At 36.4% G+C, this 18053-nt stretch overlaps 1 protein-coding gene across 1 annotated transcript in view; it reads left to right on the forward strand.

Moving 5' to 3' along the window:
• The window catches only part of MARCHF1 (membrane associated ring-CH-type finger 1), a 123363-nt gene that overhangs the window by 50646 nt on the left and 54664 nt on the right, over positions 1–18053 (forward strand). Inside the window, exon 3 of the mRNA XM_070948721.1 lies at positions 9563–9613. Coding sequence (XP_070804822.1) covers positions 9563–9613 — 51 coding nt within the window. The remainder of the gene's footprint in view (positions 1–9562; positions 9614–18053) is intronic.

The following is an 18053-nucleotide window of genomic DNA, read 5'->3' on the forward strand; positions in this document are numbered from 1 at the left end:
GACGTTTCACATCTCATCCAAGAAGCTTCTTCAATTCTGATTGAATGGTGGGGAATGGAAGAATTTATATTCCTTCTTCTGGTTGTTAGCATTCTTTCTGAGAGTTGTTGAGGCCACTTGGAGGTTTATTTGTGCCCTCAGGGTCACCTGAATAGTGCAAATGGGTGTGGAACCTTTTTGGAACTGCTGAAAGGACTGCATTGTAAACAGGAGAGAGGTGGTGTCATATCCCTCCTCCTCTGTTGAGGCAGGGCTGTTCAATTTTAATGTAGATGGCCTCTTTGAGAAATGAGACCATCTTCAAGGAAAAACAAAGCTAACTGGCAGAGCCAGGTCTTTAAGCTCTTACAGAAGGTCAGGAGGGTTGGTACAACCTCACATCGGTATCAAATATGGGGACATTTGAGATATAACTTATTTAAAACACGATGGAGACATACAAGGACATGGATGCTTTTTGTTTATTATGCCTACTGTATTTATTTTTATTAAAAATAAGGAAATCAGTTAAATAAAATTTATGTACATTTGTCTGAAAGGAAGTCCAATAGAACTCAGTAGACTAGAAATACTGAGAAATAGAAAGTGCTAGCAAAAACATTAGCAATAGCAATAGCACTTAGACATATACTGCTTCACAGTACTTTACAGCCCTCTCTAAGTGGTTTACAGAGTCAGCATCTTGCCCCCAACAATCTGGGTCCTCATTTTACCGACCTCTGAAGGATGGAAGGCTGAATCAACCATGAGCCAGTGAGACTAGAACTGCCAAACTGCAGCCAGCCGGCAGTCAGCAGAAGTAGCCTGCAGTACTGCATTTTAACCACTGCACCACCACAGCTCAATAAATTAAATTAAAATGTTGATTCAGAATTGCATATACATAAGATGGCCAAGACGGTGATTTTCCCCCCTTCTTTTTAGAACAAACGTTCCTTCTAAGTCAATAGAAACATTTGTGCCAGAGGTCAGTTCCAAAGCTTGTTGGAATAGATATGTAATCATAGAATGTATGGCACTTTTACCCATCTAACTTGTTCATTTTAAAAACTAAGTCTCACCATCCTCTGCCATTAAACAGACAAGCAAATTAAATTTAAAATCTGGACAAAATCTGGACAAGCACAGTATATACCCAGCAAAAAAAGGATAAAACAGATTTGATTATACCAATTTACATAACATTCTAGAATTTTCCATACTTTACTATATGACTGGTGGCATGTCCCAATGAAGATTCATTCATATGTATAAATAATTACAGTGCAGATTGCAAAAAGCTAAATAGGAATATTTAGATGTCAGACTTTTAAAAACTGTTACAAACAGTAATGCTTCACTATTTTGAAATTTGGAAGAATTTATTGCCAAATCTTTAAGCCAGACAGAAAGAAGCCAAATAGATACAGATGGCATTGGAAAGATCTAGTATGAAATCAGCGCATATTACAAAAGAGATACTGCTTTTTAAAAATATGTGCAATAGATACATAAGGTCACTACAAAAGCAAAAAGTTCCTTGTCTTGTTTCTTATGACACCAACCACTTTTGCTGCCAACTGCTCCTCTTCCCATTTGTTATAAATGAAATCAGTCTTCACATTTGGCTGGCTTTCTATGGAACTATTGGTTATTAGAATATAAAAGTGTATTTATGCTAAAGTAGTCAGACTAACTCTGCCAATGTTATGTCTTTCCATGGATATTTCTCTTTTGAACTTTCTTTTTACAATGCTAGCTTTCATAGAGTTTTCTTCTCCATGCTTTTCTGAAATGAATATGGTTCTTTGATACTTCCAGAATTTGGAAGTAGGGATACAGGAGATGCTAATCAGTAAGAATAGAAATAATTAAAGAAAAGAATGGTAAATTACGTTCTACAGATATTTTGTTAACAGGTGACAAGCATACAATTATTTATTTGTTTGGTGTATGGCATATCATACATGGACTTGCAATATACGTTAACATTTCACCTAGATTAATAAAACACAATAAAATATAAACGTGAAAAAGATCTCTATTCAAATACCAATGTGTAAGCCATCTAACCATGAAAATGCAACATACTTTATCTATATTAAAAAATCATATACTGCACTGGTATATGCCATCAGCTTGCAGTCAGTCACAATGTGATCTACAATTTGACATGGGACCCCTGCAGTCACACTGAGGGGAAGATACTATGTCCCATTTATATACTGAGTCCTGGCAGATGCCTTGTGAGGTGAGAATTTTATTCAGGATTGTCCATTGCTGACGTGATAGTTCAAAGCCTGACACCATTTTTGTGGGGTCATTCTATGTCTGGCTAGTTAGTGACTCATTTGGCTTTCCATTGGGAATCGATGATAAAATTGTGCAGATGTTGTACAGGTGCCAGTGAGGGTTTCCTGTTTTTGAGTTTTTGAGTCTTCCAACTAATAAATCAGGAAGGTCGGCATGCACCAGTAGGAGTGAGTTGTTCATAATTTTTCTGTATTCTCTCACTAGTACATCTTGCCTTCATAAAGCTGGTGGAGCTATATGGCCCAGGACAGGAAACCAGCAAGTCGGAGTGCTTATAATCCTCATGATTTTGTTGAGTCTGGCATGTAGCTTTTAGTATGACACCTGTTAAGCCATACAGGGGAACAGTTTTTTTCTGTGGAGTAGACTATCCCTAGTGCTGATGACCTCAGGATGGCAGCTGAAGCTTCCCATTTAATTCCGCATAATTTCTGGAGTATGTTGGAGTATGTTGTTTCTAGTACTGAATACTGCCGTATTCTCTAGATGTATCTTATAGAAGAGACTCTGGTCCATTGGTACTCCAAGGTACTTTGGATGGAGGTTATAGAGGAGTAATTTTTTGTTTAAGTAGATCTTCAGGACTTCATATAGTTTGTTGTTAAGGTGGAAACACATAGTTACTCTTTTGCTAAGAGTAAGCCTCCAGTCAGTGAAAAATTTCTCCAAGACCTTAAGATCTTTGGACAGGAAGATGTCTGCCACCTCCATGTGTTTTCCTTGTACTGCTATAGCCAAATTATCAGTGTGTCCAAATTTGTGTCTCCTTGTTGCCGGCGTATCTGATTCGTAAGTTGAATAATGTAGGTACCTTTACAGAGCCTTGTGAGAGGCCATTGTTTAATCTTCTTACCTTACTTATGTTTTCCCCCATGATTAACTGGAAGGACCAATGACTCAGCATGTTATTAATTAGTTGACAAAGATTTTTGCAGGGAATAATATGGCACAGTTTACACAACAGTCTTTCTTAACTGCGTTGTATGCCTCAGTTACAGCTACGAACATGGCCATTGTTTTCAGGTCTTGATGGAATCCTGCTTCAATATAGCCTGTTGGCCTTGGCACCTGATCTACCAAGTTTTGTTTTTGTCAGAAGCTGGCTTTTCTATGGGCATATGCTCATTTATTATGGGAGCAATCCTGTTTATAATTAAACTTTCCAGGAATTTGTGGCAGGAGTTCAAAAGGACGATTCGGCGGTAGCTTTCAATTCTATCTAATGGTTTGCCAGGTTTTAGAAGTCACATTATTTTAGCTTCTTTGAATTCTGGTGGGAGGCAGAACCTATTTAATGAAGAATGTCACATAGAAATCTTAAACTTTATTCTTTATTTAGATAAAGAAGTTGCAAAAAGTTCTTTTCAGCTTGAACAGAACAGAACTCATTTGTAGATTCTCTCTTTTCTCAGTTTGCTTTTCTAAATGATGTCATTCAACCAAGTGGAGTTTAAGATTGTGCTTCTCCAATTATGTATGAATAAAAAGATCCAAAATGTATGTATGCAGAAAAATTGGGCAAGACAAGGTTTCCTTTAATGCTAAACATGTATGCTCAGTTTAAATCTACATATTTAATTAATCATCTTTACTTTTTGAAATGCTTTTGGCCATTAATCAAGTACTTGGCTAGTCTTTCTACAGTGTTGATTGAATATTCATTAATACATATGATCTGGTTGATTTCAGTTTGATTTATTCTAATTTCTCTTTTCAGTTAGAGAATGTAAACACTAATAGGATTTCTGATGGTGCAGTGGTTAGAATTCAGTATTGCAGGCTATCTTTGTCCACAGCCTGGAGTCAAATCCTGATGGGCTCAAGGTTGATTGAGCTTTCCATCTCTCTGAGGTCAATAAAATGAAGACCCAGATTGCTGGAGCCAATATACTGTCACTGTGTATATTGAAACACACTATGAAATGGTATATAAGTGCTATGCTATTGCTATTACGTTGCAGATCATAGATAAACATTTCACCCATCGGTACAGCAGTCAATAAGGCATAAAATACATGAGGAAGAAATACCGTATTTTCCGGCGTATAAGACGACTTTTTAACACATGAAAATCTTCTCAAAAGTCAGGGGTCATCTTATACGCGGGGTGTCGTTCTCCTGTAACCAGGCAGACCAGCCCGAAAGGTTCTGACGAGCCTTAAATGGCTCTGGCGATCCAAGCTCTGGCGATCCCAGCTGAGTTGCCTGCTAATCAGGCAATGCAGCTGGGATCGCCAGAGCCATGTAAAAGGAAAAAATTTTCCCCCTCCAGCTTGCTTACCTTAGCTGCTAGTCGCAACGCTTGCCTTGCTTCACTTGCCTGAATCCATTCCATCAGCAAGCCACTCCCTGCCTGCAATCAAGCAGGCAGGGAGTTGTGGACTTCAACTCCCAGAATTCCTCAGCCAGCAAAACAAAGCTGGCTGAGGAATTCTGGGAGTTGAAGTCTACAAGTCTTAAAGTTGCCAAGGTTGGAGACCCCTGTTCTATTGGGTAAGTTTTTTCCCCCTTTGGGATCTTTAAAAAAAAATAGTTAATTGGGTTTTTTTTTTAGTTGTTCTTTTTTAGACCTAGCCATTTAAAGTTTAGGAAGTTTTAAATTTAGTTTTCATATAAAAATAAAAATAAAATAAAATAATATTTGTGCAGCTTTCTGAGATTTAGTGTTTCTGTAGTGTTTCACTCTAACTACACAAACACACAAAATCTCACAAAGCTGTATGTGGAATTTTGTGTGTGTAAAGTGTGAAAGTTGTTTTTTGGGGCTTTTTGTGGCTGTGTGAGGTTCCTGCTTGTTGCAGGGGCCATTTTGGGTTGCTGCTTTTACATTGTGGGTGAGCCAGTTGATGTTTTTTAATTTTTATTTGATGTGCGTTGGAAGAGAGGTAGTCTTATACGGCGAGTATAGCCCAAACCCTATATTTTAATAGGAAAAGTCGGGGGTCGTCTTATACGTCCAGTCGAAAATACGGTATTTTGTTTATTCTTTTCTGTATTGTATTCTGCGATATAGTGTTAAATGGAACTGAATCAAAATTGAAAAGAGGGAAGTTGAGCAATTTTTTTCAAAATGTTGAGTCTAAGTTGTAGGCAAAAAAATCATAAGTCAAATATAAGTGTGTGTGTGGTATATGTAGAATATGTGTATAAATTATTGCTTAATTTACACATATAACACGCTGTAAATAGTTACCTATGGCTGCTATAGCTGGAAAAAAATACTAAAATGTATTTTACTACTTTTGCATTTTTTGTATTCCATGGTCCTTTGAACAGGCTTTTTGTTCTAACAATCGAAACGTACTTACTTACAAACTTCGTTTAAGACATAAATAACTATCACATCCTTTTTTTTCTGAGCAGTGTTCATTTCTGGTATATTTCCTTTAAGCATATACAGAATATTGCGTTAAGCAGTGTGATGCCTTATGCTACTATATTAAACAAATATAGACTTCTGTGTTTTCTTACAAAGTATCAGAAACATTGTTTTGTAAATAACATCCTGTTTTCTTTCAGGTGGTGCTATACTATACTATACTATGCTATACTGACTTTATCTTCCACAGAGGTCTGTTTAATCTCCTATGTAGTTTAACACTGATGTGAAATTATTGGGGAAGGTCATTCAGGATTTAGGAATAGAAATCTATCAGTATACAGATTACATCCGGCTCTACTGCTTTCTATCTTCTATGTCTAAGAAAGCAATCAATACATTTGACCATTCCCTAATCTCACTTTTGATGTTCAGGAAACTAATTAAGCCCTAGGTTTTGCAAGGAACATTTTGGAACTGAGAAATTTAAAGTATAAATATACTTGGGAGAATTACATGCAATGTACATATCATTTTATATTGCATTAGGTTTTGATTTTATATAATTTTAATATGTATTTTATTACAGTTTGTATTAATAATGTTTTTATGTTGATGATCCAGTAAGCCTCTCAAGAACAAATTAATATAATCATTGTTTTTTCTGTAAGCAACTAATACTGAAAGCAAGATTCCTTTCCCTTTTCAATTGCTATATATATATTTATTTCTAGTAAGTACAATCCTTAATATTCAGAGAATCTGATGTAAAATAGATAATTTTTAAAGAATTGTTTTAGAAAGGGGATTTACTGTACTAAAATATGTCAAAAATTGAATATTAAACAAATTTTTAAAAAACATAGATGAAACATTTATAAATATTTATTTATTTATTTATTATTTATTTATTAGTTCGATTTATATGCCGCCCTTCTCCGGAGACTCAGGGCGGCTTACAATGCTTTAAGCAATGGCCTTCATACTTTTGTATATACCTGCTTAGTAGGGCTTTTTGGCCCTCCCTAAGCGGTGTTCTATTTTATACAATGTCAGCTTATTTCCCCCACAAACCGGGTCCTCATTTTACCTACCTCGGAAGGATGGAAGGCTGAGTCAACCTTGAGCCTGGTGAGAATTGAACTCGCAGTAATTGCAGGCAACTGGCAGCTAAGTACTACTTTAATAGCAGTTTTTAGTCCGCTGCGCCACCAAGGCTCTGAATACTAAGTAGAAATATCTGTTTGAAATGAAAAAAATAAAAATAAAAGACTGAGTTTATTTTCAAGAAACATTCTAAACCCATGGAATTACATAAAGATTTATAATTTTTTTTTGTCTAAAAGCCAAATATTATTATAGTTCTGGGAAAAAACACTGGTTGCCACTGTTTTAGTCCAGCCCTTGGGGCTTTGGGGTGGAAGTAGAGACAGACATATTTATTCAGTCTCTACTCTTTGACTTTCTATAGCTGATGTCAATTTAAATTTTGAATTATTTACTAGATATATACTTGTTTCCTCCAATCTTGAGGAAATACCATGCTGCTGAATAACTTAAGACTACAAGTAGCTTTCCTTCTCAATGAGAAAAAGGTTGCTTTTTCTGTTATCTTTCTAATCTGTAACAGTTGAAGGCATTTTTTTTTTTACTGTCACCACTGGTAGCATTTTCCCCTCCCCTTGCTAATCTACTTGAATTTAGTTTAGTTTAGTTTACTTTATTGACATTGCACATGGTACAACAAAATTAAATGCCGTCTTCAGTGTACATTATAATTATAAAAATAAAAACACAAACATACATCCTTTACATTCTATATAATTGAAATTGAAAACCCAATATTGCACTATACCGTAGAATTCAATATGGTTATTGCCCTGGGATAGAAGCTGTTTTTCAGCCTATTTGTCCTTGTTTTTATTATCCTGTACCATCTGCCAGATGGTAATAGTTCAAAAAGAGAATATTTTAAACTTTCTTAAGGCAGCAGGAACTATAAAGCTCTTCCAAAGAGGGGAGAGGGCAGCCAATGAACCTCTGGGCAATGACATTGATCCCAGTGGTTGGTTTCAAATTTTTTTACTACCAGTTCTGTGGGCGTGGCTTGGTGGGCATGGCATGCCTTGGTGGGCGTGGCAGGGGAAGGATCCTGTAAAATCTCCATTCCCACCCCACTCCAGGGGAAGGTTACTGCAAAATCCGCATTTGCTCCCCATCACCTGGGACTTGGGAGGCAGAGAATAGATGGGGGGCGGGGCCAGTCAAAATTTTTACTACTGGTTCTCCAAACAACTCAAAATTTCTGCTACCGGTTCTCCAGAACTGGTCAGAACCTGCTGAAACCCACCTCTGGTTGACCATCTGGAGTGTTGTGCAATTTACAAAACATACACAGATGCAGTAAGTTAAAATACTCTCTATGGTGTAGCGGTAGAAGTCCACCAGCAGTTTTTCATTCAGTTGTTGTTTCCTGAGAAGTTTCAGGTAGTATAATCTCTGCTGGACCCTTTTGACCAGTGCTGCAATGTGAGTGCCCCAGGTCATTTCTTGACCAGCCCAGGTAGACTAGACATGAGTTAGTACTGCTGATCCTGCTGGTGAAGATACTTTAGCAAGTAGTTCATCTATTCACCTGATTGAAAGTACGTAGTGGAATAACCTTGAGGAAAAGGAGAGGAAAAAAAGAACTTTGAGGAACAGGAGCAAGAGCTGCAACCGACAACAGTCAGATAAAAAAAAAAAAATCTGACTCTGAGACAGATCTGTATATAAATCTCAGACAAGACCCTCCCTAATTCTCATGAAGTTAATGGGAGGAGGGGGGAGGAAATGCACTCAGATTTGTTGTCAGTCCTCCAAAATAGACCAGACTAAGAAGCAAAAAGTTATACATGCTAATCCCTCTTTTATTATAAGGTTATAGTAAACTAGGCTTTGACTAGTTTTATCGTTATTGGGACTCAGGTACACATTAGTTATAATTAGTATCAAGTTTATGATGTGGGATAACTTCTATTCATAAGGCACAGGGTCAAGCTGCTTAGATCATCTTCTTAGCTTAGGGTAATAACCCAACTATGATTTTATTTCTTCCTGTTTCAATGTAATCCTGCAGGTGTTTTATATAACTGCAATGAAAATAAAGGCTAACTTTTGTAACTAGCTTTTATTACAGTAGACCAGTCCAAATTATATCTTTCACACACAGAGTTTGTGCCAAAAATACTTTCTTTTCAGTGGAACAGAACGTAAAACATCAAAACCTAGAAAACTGAGACATGGAGGAAATTAGTTCTTACTTTATGTATGTTAAGACTCCTTGGGGGAGTCTTAACATACAGTTAAGAAATCATATTTTATGAACATTAATGCAATATTTTCCCCTAAATGTGTTTTGTACAAAAGGCTTAATTTGGAATGAGTTCATGAATGGTTAAAGTAATCCTTCTTCAACTGTGATATCTGTATGAGATTTTAGTCTGAATATGCTTTCTCTTCTTTGACATCCCCAGTATAAAAGCTACATGTTCTTTATTTCTAGTTTGGGTATTTTTACCCATTTATGTTCTCTGTTTGTATCATTTACCTCAATGGTTAAATCTGTTAAAATAAAGACAAGGATCCAAAGAAATGTATAATTAATTTCATTGAACAAATGAACCCTTTATTTGGTTTTCTTGGGCAGTAGCAATCCATACCCTGAGATGCCATTTCTGAACTGCAGATACTTTCAAAATTTAGTTTATAATGTAGTATAAAGATTTATTGTTAAAAGAGTGCAAAAGTAGAAACTCTTTGGCTCTTCAGCAAGCTGAAAGTATGTCTTCGAATTCCAGTCAACAACAAACTAATTATATGAACTTCACAATGGAGAAATTAAGAAATAATAATACTTGTAAGTTTTTTTATAGTCCAAACTAAACAAATCTTATTTTTTTTAAAAAACAGAATGAAAAATCTCCAGGGCGTTCAGCAAGTCGATCAAGTAACATTTCAAAGGTAAGTTGTAAATCATTCTCAGGGAGTTTTGTTGCAACATGCATACTATCTCGGTTAAATTGTAAGTACAAATGAATTCTGTTGGCTATAAATGGGGTGTAATTTTGACTAAAGCTGCATGGCTATATATTTTGATTCTACAAGAATAACAACATTTTTTTATAATTGTAGCTTTGTAGCTTTGAAATTGGGCATATACTCTCATGTTCGACTCAACAAGTCAACATGTCTGATGTAAAATATTTTCTCATGTTAAGCTACAGTATACACAAAAAGTTGAACTTCTGAACTGTACTGCTCTCAAAACTTAACAACTTTTTTCACCCTTATAATCTCTCCCTCTAGCCAGTCTTTAGAGGTTCTTGTCGCAAGTGTAACCTAGTAATTTCTAGCTTCAGTAAAGAAACTCAGAAGGACAAATTGTCTAAAATGTTGGGCAAACAACTCCCCCTCCCCTTGAAGTTAGGAAGAAGTTTAGTAGGTGCTTTTGTTTCTGAAGGCTTCATTGGAGCAATGGATCTATTGGAAGAAATGCCTCACTCCAAGTAAATTATTTCAGGATTCTGTGCACAATAAATTATTAGATAAAAATGTGCTATCTAATTTTATTTGGGTCTGTTCAAGGCCTTGCTGACTACTTCTATAGCTGTTTTTTCCCTGTGGCTTAGCCTCCATTTATAAGAACCTACCCACTGTCCCTTTCAAATCAAAAACTTTTTTCTAACATCTGTTTTTATTTCTTTCACTATTGATATATAATACATAGTGGGTAGAGGGCATTTGAGTCATTATTGTCTTCCATTGACTGTGTGGACTAATTCTTGAAGTTTTCTTGGCAAGATGTTCAGAAGATTTGTGCCTTAGTAGATACTAGAACTCACAATCTCTCATTTCTAGTGTGTTGTCTTAACACCTACAGCAAAATAGCTTTCACTGAGTATTCTAAAAAAATTATTTCAAACGGGAAATTTTAGTGCCATGTCTTGCAGTTTGTAATTTGCTACACATATGACCTAGGCCCTAGGTCTCTGTCAGTGTATAAGACTTTATGAACTAGAATAGCCCTAACAACAAGTCAGCCAATGGGAACTGTTTGGTGACTGAGACACAGGATTTGTTGTGAGCCATGTCAGACGGCTCAGAGCCTGGGCGTGGCTTAGCTTAACTATTCTGTTTATATAAGAGTTCGCTTGTCTTTGCTTGCTTGCTTCTAGTTCTTGTCCTTGTACTTGCTAGTTCTTCTTCTCTCTACCATGTTGCTAGAGCTGCATGGGTATTGTATACATGCATCATGTTTTATATTATTGTATATAAAGAAATTTCTTCTATAAATGAATCCTGCTGAATTATTTACTTGTATGCTAGCTGGATTGCTACAAACTGCGACAGTCTCTGCAATTCAGTCACCAGTTCCTGGGCTTAACGTGGCCTAGTGTTATTCTTTTATTAGTAGAAGAATACAGCATTTCCTTCATTTAGCCTTAATCTGTTGGTTGTGGATATCAGATCAAGGAAAGAAGGAAATGCTACCATTTTCTACCAATAAAAGAAAAACAAAGGGCATTGATTTGATAGCAAAAACCAGTAGGGAAAGGAGTGATTGTGATATTCACTCCAGAGTGTTTAGATTGGGTGTAGCAGCCCCAGTAAAAAAGATTTCTTATAGAAACAAAGATTTCATTTTCTTCCTTGTAGTTTTTCAGCAGCTGCATATCAGAGGAAGGCCTTATTTTAACAAAAGGTAGGGATAAGTAAGTAGCTCAAGTGGCATTCTGTCTTTTTTGTCCCCCTCCCTCTTCTTTTTTTTTATGTTATCCATATCTCCATATTTTCTCAGCATAATTACAAAATTTATACTGGAGAGAAATACTGGGGAGAAATGGCAAAAGCATTGTAACATAAATTATTGTTAATCAAAAGCACATATATATATAAAATACAAAACCAGGTGTTACACTACATTGTTCATAAATTTTGTATTCAATATTCCTTTCAAAAATAATTTTGTTTAAAATATGTTTAAAATATATTTTAAATTCCCTTTCCAGTGAGTCAGTCTTAGGAATCTGAAATGCTTGCTGCTTGTTTTGCCATCTGTTGTAACTGATTAATGACCATTTGTTCTCTTGCCTAGAAATTGTTAACTTGGCTCTGTGTCAACAGCTTGGTGACATTGTTAATGGGCAATGTATTATACTGATTTTATTACAATGACAGTTGCAATATTAAAGGTAGGAATATATCCAATTACTTTTCAGTAGTGCAAGACTGACAAAAATATACTTATTGAAATCAGGACTGTTTAGGTTTTGTTATTGAATGTGCATTTACTCCAGATTTTACCTGCTATTGACTATTTCAAAAGTAAATGTTTCAGGTGTTAAATTATTCCATGAAGAAAAATTGTGGTTTTTGTGATTGAAGAAATTGAGGAATAACTCTGAAGGGGCTGGCTATGATCATAAGAGCGATTTTGACCATGACCAGAGACACTGCTGTGAGGATATCAGGATATGGTATCTATTTGTGATACTGTATTGTAGAAAAAGAAGCTGGTTTGTGTGCTGACCGGTCTCTTGTCCAGGAGGTTCCTTCTCTGTTGCATATAGTGTTGGGATTAGTAGTGCTCTGAGTCACTTCAATTTGACAGCTTCTAGGACTTGTACGGATAAAAGTTGAGTTCATGTTTTTCATAGCAACCACTGGCTTGTGTCAGGTCATCTTGGCTTCAACAATTTGGTGTTCATATTCTGAATTTCATTTTTGTTTCAAAACAACAGTTGATGGAACTGGAGGGAATTGTCATCATCCTTTTGCCATGGTTAATCATGCTCTGGTCCAGTTGTATTTGGTAGCCATAAAGAGGTGGGACTGATCAATATAGTATGTCCCTAAAGGACCATCTGGTTTTTAGAGATGGCTTGTGGATTTTCCGAGTTCTGTAGTGAGCAGTTCTACTCAGCACCTTGTAAATGATTGTCATCAGGGGTAAACCAGGCAATATAAATTATTGCTCCCAAGTAGCTTCTTTCCAAGGCCTAATTCTTGAGGGTAGCTAGGTTTTCGGAGGCCTTTTGGAAGGTGAAGCACCAGAAACCACACATCTTTTGGCTATGTAAGAAGTCTAGAAGTAAATCCAATCAACCTGGATACATGCCCTTATTTAACGGAGCCATGGAGTTGAAGTGTTGTTTTTTTATTTTTTTGTTCCCTTATTACATCAGAGAACTGTTGTCCAGTAGTTGTGAACTCCCTTTTGGGGGAGTTTTATTTTCCCCTTCAGAATTATATCTGAGATCTGCCACTGAGATACTGTAATTAGTTTCTTAATTCTTAGTAGCATTTTAATAATGTCACTTCTGCATGGACATTTTTTTTTTTTTTTTTGTGATTGGCATACTGTTATTTGGGTCTGTTCTGGTTAAATTTTATACAAAGCTTGACTTTCATCTACAGAAAGTATTAAAATTGCATTATTAGTAATAGTACAAAGTAGAAACTGATAAGATGCAAGGCAGACGTTTGAGCTTACTGGCAGTTGTCCAACTAAGCTTGAATTCTTTTTACAATAATGAAAAGGTAAATATATGCCTCATTTATTAACTCCCTACCTCACCTACAATAAGTAGCTGAATAATGTTTTTTTTAAGAAATGAAAGTGAAGATAGAAATAGCAAAAGAGGGGAACCGAGTAGGAAGAAATTTAATAAAGAAGCTAGAAGATTTCATTTCTGAAAAGTTGTATCAAGCTATATTTGTCCATTGCAAACAGGCTTTGGCAAGAATTCAGTTGGCTAAGTAGTGTGTTTTTAAAAGCTATTCATGTCCTTTCATTCTTGATGCCTCTGAATCACATCTCAGAGTTTTCAGAATTATAGCAACAACAAAAGATAGAATGCCATATAAATCAAGCAAGATGCTAAATAAAAATAACACAAACTGAATTTTATAGAGTTTTGTATCTAAACTATAGGCAATTAAGAGTTCATACAGGTTAAGAGTTCATATAGGTTAGAGATTAAGTCATTGCTATGTAGGTAATGGTTATAGTTTATATCAGAGCAAACCTATAGAAGAGTCAGTGTTGATGTTTCAACTGATGGGTCCTTCAATGTCTATGAGCTTTCCATGATTATCCAAACAGACTGCCTCTGATGCCAAGCCAATGTTTGTCATTTTGGAAACATGCCACCATTACTAAATTCAAGAGCAAAAATACAGTTCATTTTATTGAATCTGGTATTTAGGCCATCTTGTTAATATACAAATTGGTTTGTATGACTCGTTTGAATATTCTTAACAGAATTTTAAATTTAAATTTTAATGTATGCTGATATTTCTAGGTAGCAGCTAGCTAGCTAGATGATGATAGATAGATAGAAGACAGACAGACAGATGTTCAGCTACTATAGTAAAAATATCTGTACTAGGACACAGGAGATAAGAAGACTCATAATCATTTCTTGGAGTCGTAAGCTCAGGATCAGGGGTGGGTTCTACTTACTTTTACTATCGGTTCGCAGTGGGGCCGTGTGTATGCGCAGAAGCGTTTTGATGATGTCGGGATTGGTGGGCGGAGCCTTTCACCGGTTTTACTACCATTTCTATAGAACCGGTGCGAACCGGGGGCAACCCACCATTGCTCAGGATAAAAATATAACAATTTTGTACAAGTGGAGAAAGAGTTTGAAATAATAAATCACTTATTTTTTGTTGTTATAAAACATCCCTGAATAAGCCATGGAACAAAATATGGGGTTGATGAACGCTATATCCCAGGATAACTCTGCAATAGGTTATTACACCTGGCTATGTGGCAATCATTAGCAGCATTTTAAAATAAATGTATCAGTCTAGGCAAGCAATTGTAAAACTGTTCCCTATATGCTCTTCTGGATAATCATTTATATAATGGAAGCATTGTTCAAAGAAGGATGCACAAACGATTGAATGTCATGCTATCTTGATGACAGTATATAAATCCCCAACGTACGTTGGAGCCTTTTAAAGGGCGCTAAGTTTGCAAACTTCATTTTCTAATCACTTTCAGAAATTCCCTCTTAAGTGTTCTAAAGCTATTACAGATCTTCAAAACTACAGTTTTGCAAAGTCTGCATCAGGTGAATTTTATCTTCAGCTATAAACAAAAGAAAAATTAATTACAGGCTTAAGTATTTAAAGATTTTGAAACGAACAGCAAAAAGGTAAATAAGCTAAGCTAAATAAGTTTTTGCCCAGTCTCCCTTTTTCCCTTTCTAGGAAAGACCTTTTACAGGCAGGTTTTAGGGCCAAATATGGGACTGACACTGTATTTGACAGGAAGAGATTAGAGATTGTGCATCCATCCTTGCTCTCCTTGACATCTCAGTGGTTTTCGATGCCATAGACCTTGGTATCCTTTTGGGCTGGGGAGTTGGGGTTGGGTGGCACAGTTTTTCAGTGGTTCACCTCCTTCCTCCAAGGTCAATCCCAATCGGTGTTAATTGGGAATAAGCGGTCCAGCCCATAGCCCCTCCTTTGTGGGATGCCACAGGGCTCAACACTCTCTGCTTCTCTTTAACATCTACATGAAACTGCTGGGTGAGATTACCCATCATCTGGATGCACTAAACACTCTTTCGTAGTGACAGGAGGCTCTTGGGATCTGGATGGCAAGTAACAGGCTTCAATTGAACCCTATTAAGATGGAGTGGCTGTGGGTGGGCCCCTTGGTGTCCCAGAGATTTTAGTCCTGGATAGGGTTGCAGTACCGAAAACAGACCTGGTGCATCACTTGGGGAACTTTTTGGATTCATGGCTCCTGCTTGAAGAGCAAGTGGCATTTGTAGTCAGGAGGGCTTTTGCCCAACTTTGGTTTGTATGTGCCAGTTATGTCCCTTCCTGAACAAGGAGGCCCTCAACTTGGTCACTCATGGCCTAGTCATATCCCGATTGGACTAATATACTCTGCATGGGACTACCCTTGAAAAATATGTGGCAGCTTCAAGTGGTGCACTGAGTGAGCTATACTGAATGCCCAAAGAAGGGCACATATAACCTCTGCTGTATGAATGGCACAAGGTATCAGTCTGCTTCTGGTCCAATTCATGGTGTTAGTCATGACCTATAAAACCCTTTGTGGCATAGGGCCAAGCGACTTACAGAACCAGCTTTGATCCATCACATCAGTCCATCTCATGAGTTCAGGCAGGAAAGGCATGCTACAGACCTTGTCAATCAGAATATTCCAATTGGCAGGGTCAAGGAAAAGGGCTTTTTCTCCACTGCTGCTGCTTTGTGGAACATCTTGCCCCCAGAGATGAGGAAAGCCCCCAATCTTCTTGTCTTCCGCAAAAGGGTCAAAATCTGATTGTGTAGCCTTGCATGGGTGATTCAGGGGCCCACACAGCCATGGGACTGGTTGGCCCCATGAAATCCCTGCCCTCCCCCCCGCCCCCACCTGCACTAACCATCTTAGTCTTCTTATCTTGGATCTCTCTACCTTTTGCAATGTTATAATGTTTTATACTTTCACATTTTTAATCTCAAATTATTTGGTTTTAATGTTTTATTGTATTAATTAAATTGTACACACTGCACAGAGCCCTGCTACACACACACACACAGAGAGAGAGAGAGGGGGGGGGGAGAGAGAGATGATGATGATGATTATCCAGATAAATTTGGAATATTGACTTTTACTATAATATTTTGGAATTAACTATAAAAATAAACTTCTTGTGGAAAACAGACTAGCAATTGCAGATTAGAACAGAAGATGAATAATGATCCAGTAATGGACACTGGAATGGTTAAGGATTTTAAACAGAAAAAAATTACAAAGCTTGATGTCCTGAAATATCAGGACATATTGAATGAAACAAATCATTTATGATTTTAGGAATATTAAAGTAGATCTTTGAAAAATGGAGCCAGAAGCTAGTAACTATATTATCAACACTGTCAGTAATGATATCTGTTTCTATGGATAGACTGTCAAAAAGATGCCAATAAAGGAATGACAGATGTGGAACAAATTTTATCTGACAAGATAAAGTACAGAATGTAGAACTACAAATGAGAGGCTAAGAGAATGATTTATTGGATATACAAAAGAAACTGGCTGAAGTTTTAAAAATTAAAAAGGAAAAACAAATGATAAACCAAGAGAATAATTGGTTTTGTAGCTCCTATAAGAAAGTATTTTGAAGATCATTTTCTACAATTTTTCTTTATTCCATCAGATTTTTTCATCTGTCTGATGGGATAAAGAAGAATAAAAGGAAAATCAAATCTTACAAAAATATTTGATTGAATTAAAGATTAAGACTGTTATACGTAAAAGGAAAATAAAATTGGTTTATTTGATCAAGATTAAAATAAGACTTTTTGCAATGTTCTTTTTGCTAACATCAAAATTGAAAAGTTGATGTTTTATTGGTTTGCTTATATTACTTCTGTGAATGGCATATGGAATAAAGATATATCTTTTTATTCTTATGGAGATAAATAGTTATTAAATTTATTCTAACTGTTATGAAGGTTGGAAGATGGTTCTTTATATATTTGTTTTCTTTTTGTTTATTATATTTTTCTTTTCTTTTTCTTTATTTTTTTCCTTTTTTGCATTTCTTTCTTTCAATTTTCTTTTCTTACTCTAACTTTATTTCTATGAAGATTCTCAGTCATCCAGGTCATGGTTGTTCCAAAGGTGCTTTTTTCAAGAGGCAACTGGATTTTCTGTTTTTTCTTTGAAGACATTTCGCTTCTCATCCGAGAAGCTTCTTCAGAGAAATTCTTCAGAGCCTAAGAAGCGTCTCGGATGAGAAGCGAAACGTCTTCAAAGAAGAAACAGAAAGTTCAGTTGCCTCTTGAAAAAAGCACCCTAGCGATATTCTAACTGTAGCTTATATTAGTTTTTATTATTGTAATTAAAATTCTTAATAAAATTATCTTTTAAAAAACTCTCAAAAGTTAAACAGTGCCTTACATCTTGTTGCATGGTAACCCAGATATATAGTCTAATTACGACTGATAATTTGTAGATAGGAGACAACCATAAAACTGCAGATAAGATTGTCATTTCAGAACTTCAGAAGACCCACAAATGAAGTGGAAGGATGCATTTTAAGTCAGAAAAGGAGGGCAAGAATAGGTTAGCAAGCAAACATGATATTGGCAAGCAAACATGATATTTGAGCTGAGGTGGGGCAGTGGTTAGAGTGCAGCACTGCCGGCTACTTCAGCTGACTGCTAGCTGCTGTTCGGCAGTTCAAATCTCACCAGCTCAAGGTTGACTCAGCCTTCCATCCTTCTGAGGTTGGTAAAATGAGGACCAGTGGTGGGTTTCAAATTTTTTTACTACCGGTTCTGTGGGTGTGGCTTGGTGGGCGTGGCAGGGGAAGGATATGTAAAATCTTCATTCCCTCTCCAATCCAGGGGAAGGCAATCCAGGCAAAAT

The sequence above is a fragment of the Pituophis catenifer genome, unplaced genomic scaffold (genome assembly GCF_029215685.1).
Source record: "Pituophis catenifer annectens isolate HBS135680 unplaced genomic scaffold, rPitCat1.0.hap2 SCAF_8, whole genome shotgun sequence".
In the NCBI taxonomy this organism is placed as follows: Eukaryota; Metazoa; Chordata; class Lepidosauria; order Squamata; family Colubridae; genus Pituophis; species Pituophis catenifer.